Source organism: Mastacembelus armatus, chromosome 13 (assembly GCF_900324485.2).
Source record: "Mastacembelus armatus chromosome 13, fMasArm1.2, whole genome shotgun sequence".
Lineage (NCBI taxonomy): Eukaryota > Metazoa > Chordata > Actinopteri > Synbranchiformes > Mastacembelidae > Mastacembelus > Mastacembelus armatus.
The window spans coordinates 15,129,157-15,141,945 of record NC_046645.1 but is presented as its reverse complement, the minus strand read 5'-3'; the positions used below and the strand labels follow the sequence as shown (position 1 = coordinate 15,141,945).

The following is a 12,789-nucleotide window of genomic DNA, read 5'->3' as shown; positions in this document are numbered from 1 at the left end:
CTATCGCTCAGACTTTACTTTGTACCGGAGGACTAGGAATGTGGTAAGTCGCAGGATGATGAAAAACAAGCCTAGAACAATGAAATCTATGTAAAGCTTTGCATCTTCCACATCCAATAATTGCAAAACCTCTTCAGGCTGTTGAAATTTGCATACTTTTCCTGGACACTCCAGCTCTGAACGGTTCATCCCGTAGATTGACAGGATCACTCCTTCAAAACCATATCTGTGGGAGAGATACAAACACCGAGGCAAGCATCACTGAAATATTCAGATTCATCCTCTAAGGAATATAAATATTCAATGGAAATTTCAGTAAAATACATCAATTATTATCTTTTGTCATAGCTTTTATGGGCCACCATGTTTATTGAGCATCAAAGAACTGCTGAGTAATCAACCTCTGTAGACCAATTAACAAAATCCATACCAAAATGTAGTTATGGATATAATCAAAAGCAGTGTCCAGGGGTGAAAAGTAACTAAGTACATTTATTCAAGAAGTATGCTCATTGAAAATTGAATTAAACCTGTTATAAAAGGCACAAGCATTCCAAATACTCACTAAAAAGTTTTAGTTTGGATAGACCAACTATTGCAGTTTTATGTCCTACTGCTAACAAACAAAAAAGAAAATGTATTTAATAGTAATTACACAGTTTTGTGTTTGAGTGATAATTTAGTCTACATTGTAACTGTACACATAAGCCAAATTATCAAGTTTTTGTGATAATAGCAAACGCTTTACTATGTGGCTGTGATGTTACTGATAGAAGTACCCACCTGACATAAGACAGATAGGAGCTCCACTGCAGATACTTGGGGATTGTGTCAAAGTTCACAAAGAATCCAGAGAAAAGCAGCACTGGGATGGCTGTGACTGGTCCAACAAATGTGGCTACCTGTGCAAAAATACAAGGTACATAATCTGCTTTATTTGTGTAACATAAATAGAGTAATCGTATTTTTAAACTAAACTTGCAGCACCTGTAGTGAGGTGGAGGCAGCCCCAACCAGCAGGCCTAGGGACTGGGCAACCAGGGCAGTACAGGTGGATAGAGCTATGAACAGTAAATAGCGGCTGGCTTCAGGAGGCTGCTCTGTCATCCAGTACACTATGCTGCAGTACATGATGGGGCAGATCACCTAAAATAACACCATTATTAAACTGGATTTAGTAAACTTATATCTCATGTACTGTAACCTCAAACCGATGTCAGTTCCACTCTTTGGAACTTTGGTACTTTAAAAATATAATGTAAGCAACAGTATGAAAAATTATGACTAAAAACTTAAGACCACAATACACCACATATTTATGATGAAGGTGTGTGTTTAGATGAAAAAAATGAACTAGTTCTTTATTTGAAACTGTCAAAACAGATCAAACCTTGCAGAAAACAAGCAAATTGCTAGCACCTTCCAACTAATGCCAGAGTGCAGTGGTGCACCCTTATAGTTGCATTTTGCTGTGTGGATCTTCAACTTCAGCACTGCTATCTTACCTGGAATGGAATATCAGCCATGGTCTTGGCCAGGTAGTAAGCTTTCAGGCTGTACCAGTAGTTAAGATGCTCCCTCAGGAACACAGACATCTCCAAAGGAACTGACAAGTAGTGCATAAAAACATTTGCATATATCTATCAATATAATTTCACAACATATGAGGTTTTGAAATTGGACCTTGGTGATTGACACAGCCACCCATAGATCATACTCACAAGTTAACACAGTTGGCATGAGTGCACCAAACATGAGAAAAAGCATGGAGAAGAAGAGGAACCCAGTGTTGTTGAAGACCTTACTGGCGTCATTACCAATGTTCAGATAGAGCAATCCTATTAACACACCTATGGAGATGTGGGACATCAGTCTAAGGTGTGTCAGGACCTGATAATAAACAAAAGCAGAAAACAGTCACAGACTTGGATCAGTTTATTTTAAGATGACCTTATCTGTTAAAGATACTTTCATTTTTAAATGTGTTTTGAACCAGTACACAGCCATGGGTTTTTAACAGATGCTGTTACCTACCTGGTCTCGACATATTGTTATAAAGGTTCTCTTGAAGAGGATACAGAACTGTGTTAGTGTGCTTGTGGCAAAAGTGTGGCTCTCTGTGTACCCAGCATTCTGTGAACATTGGAGGCAGATAATTTCATATTATGAAAAATGTAATCAGTGTACCTAACTTTTAAAAGTGTTTGGTAATGTAGCATATTGCAGTCAGGACCAGAATAATACCATAGGGCTCAAATGCATCCAGTTTGACTCAGTATTAAAAAATAAATTGATTTTAGCTGCAAACTGTGTTGTATTTAGCCTGTCAGTTTGTCACACATTGCAACTTAAGGCAAAGTCACTTCCTCTGCTGGTCACCTGGAAAACTTAATAGAGGCAAGACTTGGGTTGGGACTTGGGACGGAGTCACCATGCCTTGTTTTTAGACATTTTAATATTCCCTCTGTCTGTAGTATTTGTCTTAATCTAAGCTAACAAGCTGCTGGATCTAGCTTCATAGATATTATGCTGTTATCAGAAACTAAATCTTGGCATGAAAACAGATAAACATATTACCTACAATTTGGAACTATTTCTTTAAAGAATACATTATATACAGTGGGTACGGAAAGTATTCAGACCCCTTTAAATTTTTCACTCTTTGTGTCATTGCAGCCATTTGCCAAAATCAAAAAAGTTCATTTTATTTCTCATTAATGTACACTCAGCACCCCATCTTGACAGAAAAAAACAGAAATGTAGAAATTTTTGCAAATTTATTAAAAAAGAAAAACTGAAATATCACACGGTCATAAGTATTCAGACCCTTTGCAGTGACACTCATATTTAACTCACATGCTGTGCATTTCTTCTGATCCTCCTTGAGATGGTTCTGCTCCTTCATTGGAGTCCAGCTGTGTTTAATTAAACTGATTGGACTTGATTAGGAAAGGCACACACCTGTCTATATAAGACCTTACAGTTCACAGTGCATGTGAGAGCAAATGAGAATCATGAGGTCGAAGGAACCACCCAAGGAGCTTAGAGACAGAATTGTGGCAAGGCACAGATCTGGCCAAGGTTACAAAAGAATTTCTGCAGCACTCAAGGTTCCTAAGAGCACAGTGGCCTCCATAATCCTCAAATGGAAAAAGTTTGGGACGACCAGAACTCTTCCTAGACCTGGCCATCCAGCCAAACTGAGCGATCGTGGGAGAAGAGCCTTGGTGAGAGAGGTAAAGAAGAACCCAAAGATCACTGTGGCTGAGCTCCAGAGATGCAGTAGGGAGATGGGAGAAAGTTCCACAAAGTCAACTATCACTGCAGCCCTCCACCAGTCGGGGCTTTATGGCAGAGTGGCCCGACGGAAGCCTCTCCTCAGTGCAAGACACATGAAAGCCCGCATAGAGTTTGCCAAAAACCACACGAAGGACTCCCAGACTATGAGAAATAAGATTCTCTGGTCTGATGAGACCAAGATTGAACTTTTTGGCCTTAATTCTAAGCGGCATGTGTGGAGAAAACCAGGCACTGCTCATCACCTGCCCAATACAATCCCTACAGTGAAACATGGTGGTGGGAGCATCATGTTGTGGGGGTGTTTTTCAGCTGCAGGGACAGGACGACTGGTTGCAATTGAAGGAAAGATGAATGCAGCCAAGTACAGAGATATCCTGGAAGAAAACCTCTTCCAGAGTGCTCAGGACCTCAGACTGGGCCGAAGGTTCACCTTTCAACAGGACAATGACCCTAAGCACACAGCTAAAATAACAAAGCAGTGGCTTCAGAACAACTCTGTGACCGTTCTTGACTGGCCCAGCCAGAGCCCTGACCTAAACCCTATTGAGCATCTCTGGAAAGACCTGAAAATGGCTGTCCACCAACGTTCACCATCCAACCTGACAGAACTGGAGAGGATCTGCAAGGAAGAATGGCAGAGGATCCCCAAATCCAGGTGTGAAAAACTTGTTGCATCATTCCCAAGAAGACTCATGGCTATACTAGCTCAAAAGGGTGCTTCTACTCAATACTGAGCACAGGGTCTGAATACTTATGACCATGTGATATTTCAGTTTTTCTTTTTGAATAAATTTGCAAAAATTTCTACATTTCTGTTTTTTTCTGTCAAGATGGGGTGCTGAGTGTACATTAATGAGAAATAAAATGAACTTTTTTGATTTTGGCAAATGGCTGCAATGACACAAAGAGTGAAAAATTTAAAGGGGTCTGAATACTTTCCGTACCCACTGTATTATGTTTGCATAATCTAGCCTATGGTGCCCCTGATAATCTGAGGCTCCAGATGCAGAAGTTAATCTTTGACTGCAGTGTAGACACACATCACCTACAACACACCATGGCTGTTGCACAAAGTGATGGCCCATTGTTATCACACTGGTTCTTCTCCTGTAATGCACACAATCCGTCTTGAACTGCCTCAAACAACACAGAGTTCAAATCACCGTACTCCCCTGATGCCACTTCAATGACTGAATCAGAAACAAAAGCAGAAAATATCAACATAATGAGGGAATGAAAAATATTTCAGATATTGTGCACTAAAGATTAGCAAATACATTAATAAATGTGAAGTGAACATACTGAAGTCTGCAGGATTATGGTAGGTAGGACAGTGAAGGCCCAGGCTCTTCAGATATGGGATTAGGTAAGGGACTGTTCCTTTGTAGATACATTGTCCCTGACTAAGAATGTAAAGCTGCGGAAGAGCAAGATTATTTAAGGCTGATAATTAAACTAATTTATACGTGTTTTCAAATGACAAACAATGCTTATGTACAATGTTATGGTAGGCTATTAGCATGCACCACAGTTTCTCATAAACAGAAAACTGCAAATTCCAAACTGGAATCATCTGTCAATATCTTCTGGCAGATGTAGACCTTGTCAAACATCTCAAACAGTTTGGCACTAGGTTGATGGATGGTGCAAATGATGGTCCGTCCTCCCAGCGCCAGAGAACGCATTAGAGAGACCACCTGGTAGCATGATGCACTGTCTAAGCCACTGAACAGAGACAGACATACAGAAGGGACAAGATTAATGACACTTAAAGGTTTTCTGTGATTGTGTTACCTTGCCTTCTTTGCCTTCGTTATTATTATTAAAAGTTATTGTACTGATGATGATTTTAAGCAGGTGGACAATACTCAAACTCTATTCATCCAGAGCTACACCTATCAGCCAGAACATTATAATCACTGTCAGATGAAGAAAATAACACTGATTATCTCCTTGTATTGTCAACAGGTGAAGGGTTCGTTCTTGAAGTTCATGTGTTGGAAGCAGGAACAATGGGGAAGCATGAAGATGTGACAGGCAGGTCTTGGCAGATTTCCAGTCTGCAATGGTGAGTACATACCACAAGTGGTCCTAGGAAGGACAGCTATTGAACCAGTGACAGGGTTATGGCTGCATAGATTGTGCTGGGAGACAGAGCAAACCTTCTTGCAACTGCATGTATGGATGTGCCATCTTGTAAGTAACTGTGCAACCTGACTGAGCAGATACTGCCTGCTTCTACCAATAGTGACATGGACACCAAGAAAACACAAAACCTGAGAAGAATCAGTGAAGAAGGATAAGAAGAGCGCATTTGTCTGCTGACCACAACATGTAAAGGAATTCCCTTTTGGGGGTTGTCTTGCTTTTGCCTCGCTATTGCACCTGTTGTCACTTTCATTTGCATCAAAGCAGGTGAAACTGATTCACAATCACTTGTGCTTCCTAAATAGAAAGAATGATATCCATAAAGTCTAACTGACTTAGTGTTATACTGTGATTAAGAGTTCCCTTAATTTTAGAGCACTTTGGTCAGATTAAAAAACAACATGTTACATTAGCACGAGAATCATTAGATACTAAAAAACACATCTCATAGTTAACATTTAATAGAATTTGTTCTTAATATGCCTTTTTGATCTGGAGGAAAGAGGACAGAGAAAGTGGATGTGTATGCTTGTCTGCATCAAATCAACTGTATACCAAACATAATTGCTAGTCCATTCTTGGATCTGTTGTCCAAACAGATTTTCTATTATTTAAGATTCTAGTAATCAGTAACCTTCTTTTCAGAGTTTGTGGTTAAAAAGGAAGATGAACTTTTGGATCATCCATGGATTGCACAGTATAGTTTACCATGTTTGTTAGGGAGCAGCCGAAAGGAAAAAAAGAAGAAGTTTTCTGTCATTCTCTGATAATTGGACAGAGCAGAAATGTTGTCCCACTCCTCTGTGATGTTGTCATTTAGTTGCATTTTCGTCTTCCCATATGGTTTAACAGTCAATCATCAGACACAGTCATGGATGAGAGATGCCCTACAGTGGATAGTGTGAATTAGGATCTAAAAGTATTAATTTACTTTTATACAGAGGGGCAGTGGTTGTTTTGGTGAGGGAGGAGGTTTAGTTTAGTGCTGGCAGTAAGTTATGCTACACACTATTGCTGGCTGTTCCTGTAGTGTTCCACTTTGGTTGGTGATGGAAATAAACATCTTTGAAAAAGTTCAAGTGGTATGAGTGAATCTTGAGAGAGATATTAAGGGAACATGGGTGTCAAGAGATATGTGAGGGCCTAGACAGGAATATCTAAAGCTTCCGAGAGTGCTGTTTGCTTGTAGGCAAAGTCTGAATTACTGCAAATACTGTAGGTAATGGTGCCATTTACATTTTTTGTGTTCTGACATTGTGATGTTCTGGGCTCAGCAATGGCACATTTGCCAGGTGTATTTTCTATAACCCCGAATTTCCTAAATGACCTAAAGAGAATTTTCCAGTCCTAGAAATGCATGAAAAATGCAAGAAATTATAAAATGCCCTCTTGTGTTGTCCTGAAAAACCTAAATTCATTGTTGTCTTTTTGCTTACAGCAAACTCACATCAAATACACACAGTACTGGAGCTTATTCTCATAAATTGCTCTGTATATTTGGTTGTGGACCTAGATGTTGATCCAATGAAGTTTAAAAAACCTATAGCTAGTCACCTACAGTTTGGGGAGCAGCAAGTTGTTTCACAACCCTCTTTCATTTCATCTAGGTACCATGGTCTGTATAAGGCCCCCGCTCAAGCATTGTGCTTGAGGGTTTGGAATTGCTGTCCAGCATTTTGTGTCAGTGCATTGTCTTGCCTTGCTTCCAAAGACACTGATCAAAGAAGCTGCAACTGGAGATATTACCCACAGCATTTAAACCAACTGCCTAATATTATCTAGCTCCCCCTTGCATTGCCAAAGCAGCTGGCTAGGTGTTAGCAGCAGATCCTTTAAGTCCTGAAATTTTTTGGAATTGGAGCCTTCATGGATGAATTTGTTGTCCAAGCACATCCCATTCTTTCCCCACCACACACATCCACACACATTTGTTGCTGTCATTCTAATTGTGGATGCTTCAGTCTTTGGTCTGGAGTCAGCATGGGCACTCTGATAGTGCTTATGAGCACATAGGTGTGCTGTGTCAGACACATGTGACAGCCTTGAACAATTTAGCCCTTATCAAAGTCGTGCTTTGCATGCTTACATGTGGCCATTTTTCCTGCTTCCAACACATCAACTACAGAACTGACTCATCTACTGCTGCCTTTATATTGACAGGTGCTATAACAAGATAATCAGTGGTATTCGCCACAAATCTGCTCTTTGTATGCTGTTATATATGTATTTCAATATCCATATACTGTGCATACCCATAGGCACATATTTTACACACTTATAGTTTTTGTAGCTTTATAGTTTTATTCCACTTAGTATTTTTTAATATTTTTAATTTCTTATTTATCTCACATCTTTGCTACTTTTTGCACTCTGCTGTGTACTTGTACTTTTCTGTACTTTCAACAATGCAATTTCCCCATTGTGGGACAAATAAAGGTTTTCTTATCTTATCTTAAAGCTAGAATTCAGATATGTTATCAACATTGATTATAAATGTTTGGAATGGTTTTTTGGGTCTAAGGTTAACCTTAATTTAAACATCAGTGTTTGTCTGTCTCACCTGGTGGGCTCATCAAAGAACATGACTGGTGGGTTGTTGACCAGTTCAAGGGCGATGGCCAGGCGCTTACACTGACCTCCTGACAATGAACTTGTGCGGGTGTGAGCACAGTCAAGAAGTCCTAAAGCAGTCAAAATTTCATTCACCTGGACAGCGAAAGTGAGAGAGAGACACAAAAGAAATTTTACTAGTCAGAATTCAAGAAATTAATTTTTTTTTTCCATATTTTTATCAATCAAAACTATGTAACCTAGGCTTAATTTGTGTGGGATCCTGTTGGAAAAGGATCTGGGACCTCTCTGCTTTTGACTCCCCACATTCCAGTACCTGTTTGAGCCAATACTAGTGTTTCCCCTTACCGTTCATTTGACACCAATCCAACTTCCCAACCCTTAAAAAGAAAAGCACAAAGCATTTGTGTCTCAGATGCATTTCATTATTCTGCACTGTACTCCGGAATTTGGGGTAGCTTATCCATGATTTAGACAGGTGTGGTGTAGGTGGAGAGGGAGAGCTGCAGACTTGAAGTTATCAAAAAGTCCTAAGACAGCTTAGTTTGAGGAGCTAATAAACAGCATCTGAATGGGTGCTTTCCACATATTGTGTCTTTATTTCCCTGTTTTAAACATCAAACATACAAAGCCAGATCTCCATGGTGCTACATTAAGTGGTTATAACACCACAGGTTATTGAGAAAAGTATAGCCTAGGCCTTATCAAAGCATTCTCCTAAGCATATTGGATTACAATCTCATTTGACCCCTCTATTTAGAATGGAAGTGAGTCACTGCTAGAAGGGAGGGAGTTTAAGTATGTCGGGGTTTTGGTTGGGAATGAGCATAATGCAGGTGGATTGAGATGTTTAAGAGAGGCTACAGGTGGATTGCTCTCATCATGTTTGAAGGAAGTTGCCACCCCAGATGAAAGAGTTATTTGTGGGTCCTGTTTATAAGGAGTACGAGACTGGTGGACTGAATGCTGAGATTGCTATATATTTTCTAGCAAGTGTTGTAAGTATTGAAGAGTGTAAGTGTTGGTTGAGTTTAGATGTAAGTTTGTAGTGCTTAAAGTCAGGATTCAATGACTTAATCCATTTCTTTGTTAAACTAGTACGTGGCATTTATTTAGCTCACCAGTTCTTTCTTCACACCCATAGTTTCATCCAGCTTCAGGTTGGCTGAAACCTGCAGCAAACAGGCATACAGACATAATCATGTAATACACGCATCTACTAAACAGCATAGGCAACTGGGCAGCCTCAAGTCAAAAGCCTATTCCTGCAGCAACGTGATAAATAACATTCAAGCACCTAATCACTAGTTCAGGAAAAATATCAAAACAATGCACTCTATAGTCCTTACTATAATAATCATTTAAAATTTTCAAAATAAAAGGAGACTTTTAGCAAGAGTTTTCCTGGCTGTGCTGTGAGCTTCTCAATAATGGTTCACCATCATGGCCTCCCGTGCAGTGAGATGTGGCAGCAGCATGTCTTCCTGCATGATGTAGCAGGACATTTTCCGGAATGTTCTCAGGTCTCTGGGTTTCCCATTTACTAGGATCTGACCCTTCATCCCTGTTTCCCTAGGTAGCAGGAAGGAAACACACATATACATCTCCATACATATACATATATGAACAATTTCATGGACTAGACAGTCAGTAGGTAGTAGAACTAGACTAGAGTGGGCACTACTATAGCCAGCATTTTTGCATGCTGTATGTGTTACAGTATTTATGTCATAGATGCTTGATGAATTAATTGTGCTGTTAACCGGCTTGTGGCAGTTTGCACCTGAAATGATTTTGTCTCATATGTTAAGGATTAGTAGTCAAATATGATTACTGCTATTTTACAATAACTGTAGAGTTGATTTTTCATCTCTCACCTATATCCAGCCAAGATGTTCATTAAGGTGGACTTTCCTGCTCCTGAGGGCCCCATGATTCCTATCAGCTCCCGACTGCTGAACCTCCCTGACAGGTACTTTATTAAGGCTTTGAAACCTGGAAGGAACAGAGGTAGCACTGATGACACAAACTCAATATTACAACTTCAAGCACATTAGACTTGCAATTATAAATAATTGGCCACTTCTGGGCCAAGAAAACAAGTTAAAACAAGGGGAGCTGCAAGGCTCAGACCACTCCAAGTCACACTATGGACATCCAACTGCACTGTACCATCCAGCTCCAACAACATCATTAAATTTGCTGATGACACAACAATGTGGACCTTATCAGCAACTACAGTGAAACAGCATATAGAGAAAGAGCATTTGCTGCAGGATTCTTGGTTTGTCTTGCCCCTGAAAATACTTCTTCATTATCTCTAGTGGGTTCTTTATGGGCTTGTTGCCCTGCACACTGAACGTGGGATCAATCTGACACCTGATTGTATTGTGTGATAAGAATGTAAAACATCTAAAGTGCCTAAAACTTCTTCACAGTACTGTATATCACTGTCTGCTGCAGAAAATCTATAAGTGTGTGGGAGGAAGTACTGAAAGATCAGAGCCTCCTTTCCTCAAACCTTTAGGATTTTCAACATCTTTCCAGCATCCCCAACTCTCTCCCATTTGCTCTATGAGAAACAATATTTCAGTTCTACATATGTATGTAACCTCAAACTCTTAACTGACTTTGGTAACTAGTGCTTCAGTTTAGTCTTAAACCATACGCATTTCTTGTACAGCTTTCAAAATTAACTGTATATTGTTACAGTGAATCACATCTGCACTCCTGAATGCCTATTATGTGCCTGATATTCTGTCTCCTTGATCCAGTGCCTTAGTGTGCGAATATCAATACTATACTGTACAGTATCAAATGTTGCACTAAAGCTAAGTAACAGCATTATAAGTGAGCAGTAACTTGCATCAGCTTTCCAGAAGATATTGTTTAGAACCTGTGAGAAGAACAGTATCTTGTATCACTTTGGGATATTTTTGATTTTTATAGTTACTTCTTAGTTTTTCTTAGAAAGTATTGTTTTTTTTTTTTGTTCTTTTAAAATATGATTTGAACTTTAAATCAAAGTTTGTGATATGATTTTAGTCAGAAACAAAATTCATTGTTGTAATGTGTTCTCTGCAATGTGACTTGTATGTATAAAAAACACCTATGTTACCTCTCCTCCTCCAGCAAGGCCCCTCCTGGACAGTGTAGGTAAGGTTGATGAACTCCAGGTCCACAGCCGAGCGTTTGGGTAGATGGGAGAAATGCTGTGCTTCAGTAATCTGTTTCTCAAATTTCTTTAGTTGGGTCAACATGGATGCCTCTTGCTGCTCAGACTGACAATGGGCTATTGGCTGTCTGCCTCCATTACACATGGCCTCCTCCATGGGAATACTCACAGAGTCAGGTTCCAGAGCCTTATTGTCCATACCAGCTTTCTGTCTGTGAGAGGAGTGCTAAGAGAAGAGCACGGTACAGGAAGTAAGAGTGACAAATTCATAGAAAGAAAGGAGGTCATGGATACACACTTAAGCGAAGACAGCTCTATACCAACTTGTGATAAAGACATTCATAGCCAGGCCTTTCATAGGTGTGAGCAAATCCACTATGTCTCATATGAATGGAAATTGAGTTTGGAGGAAACATAGCAGCTGGTTAAATTACATTCACTGGCATGGTTTAGTTTCGGTGCAGCAGTACAGGAAAGCTCTTCTACTGCAGTGAAAAATCTTAGAGAATTGATACAGTACAAGCAGCTAATGGATGTACAAAGCATTTCAGCGGCACAGAAGTTCACGTTCTATTTCAATTCCAGTCAGCATTGACTTTTTCAATATTTATGCAAGATAATAATCTTTCCCTATTAACCAATTGCTTTGAGTTCTTAAAATGAATCATAAAAATATTCTTTCAACTTTCTTTTACTGAAACACAAACAAATGAAACACATTAACAGTGAACCTTTTCATTCAATTAATATGAACATTTTGCATTTACGTAATAGTTTAGCTATGTTTGATATCATTATGACTGCAACTAATGGTTATTTATCGTTTCATCTTACTTTGTGATTGGTCTAGTTGGTATGTTATATGTTACAATCAGAACATAAGATGGGAACTATGCAGAGGCAGCCAGTGACACACTTGCTATCATTTTGTTTCTTCTTGTTGTCAGCAACAACATCTCCTACCATTCCCACTAGCCCTGCAGTTACTAAGTGATCCCACCACTTGTGGTGCCTGACTTCCCCACCCATTGGCTGCACAGTATCTCATTATAGCTCTAGTATACAGGAAGTGAGTAGGAAATATGGATTATGGCAAATGGAGTTTCTTTGACTGTCAAACCCTCTACATCAGAGGTCTCCAACTCCAGTCCTCTAAGTCCACTGTCCTGCTTGTTTCCCCAACTATCCCTGCCCTTGCAGTTCCTGATTGGCTGAATACACCTGATCCAGGTAATCAGCAGTGGGTAAGGCAGGGATAGTTGGAAAGCATGTGACACCTGTGTCTCATGTGACACATGTGACACAAGTTCACATGAGACTGTGTCAGAGGAAATACTCTGGTCTTCTGCTATGCCTGAAGATAACAGAAGCCTGATCATCAAAGTATATGGGAAACTCACACACACAGAGCAGTATTTACTCTTTGAGTCTCACCACAAACTGGAAGTTATAAGAAGAAAACTTGCCCACCAGGGCAAAAGGAAAAGAGAAGGAGCATAAGGACACCAAGAAAGCACTTAAAATCTGTGGGTACCCCAACTGGACCAATGTCATAGGTTAATAGAACAAATAATGCCAAGACTGAAGAACCACTC

The 12,789-nt window shown here is 39.8% G+C and overlaps 1 protein-coding gene across 6 annotated transcripts; it reads right to left on the bottom strand.

Moving 5' to 3' along the window:
• Positions 1–11,393, bottom strand: LOC113123101 (ATP-binding cassette sub-family G member 4-like). Of its 6 annotated transcripts, none has more exons than XM_026294923.1 (15): positions 11,138–11,393; positions 9,897–10,014; positions 9,459–9,591; positions 9,141–9,191; positions 8,009–8,154; positions 4,902–5,025; positions 4,603–4,717; positions 4,346–4,490; positions 2,853–2,869; positions 2,035–2,117; positions 1,722–1,890; positions 1,506–1,606; positions 988–1,146; positions 784–902; positions 1–226 (listed from the first exon to the last, which is right to left on the bottom strand). In XM_026294923.1, the coding sequence occupies exons 1-15, from the start codon at positions 11,391–11,393 to the stop codon at positions 1–3; spliced, it is 1,962 nt and encodes a 653-aa protein (XP_026150708.1). The 6 variants fall into 6 exon arrangements, with proteins under 6 accessions (XP_026150708.1, XP_026150717.1, XP_026150726.1 ...); XM_026294932.1 differs by lacking the exon at positions 2,853–2,869 and adding an exon at positions 2,432–2,436 and having other exon boundaries at positions 2,035–2,133; positions 4,350–4,490; XM_026294941.1 differs by lacking the exon at positions 2,853–2,869 and adding an exon at positions 3,905–3,908 and having other exon boundaries at positions 2,035–2,133; positions 4,355–4,490.
• Between the last annotated feature and the right edge of the window lie 1,396 nt (positions 11,394–12,789).

What these genes read in the sequence shown, in the direction of transcription:
- LOC113123101 (XM_026294896.1), bottom strand. Translation starts at nt 11,393, where the DNA reads ATGGACAATAAGGCTCTGGAACCTGACTCTGTGAGTATTCCCATGGAG. An exon ending in CTGCCTCCACCTCACTACAG is followed by an intron (nt 903 to 987) that starts GTGCTGCAAGTT and finishes ATTTTTGCACAG; the next exon opens with GTAGCCACATTTGTTGGACC. An exon ending in TCCTATCTGTCTTATGTCAG is followed by an intron (nt 227 to 783) that starts GTGGGTACTTCT and finishes TCTCTCCCACAG; the next exon opens with ATATGGTTTTGAAGGAGTGA.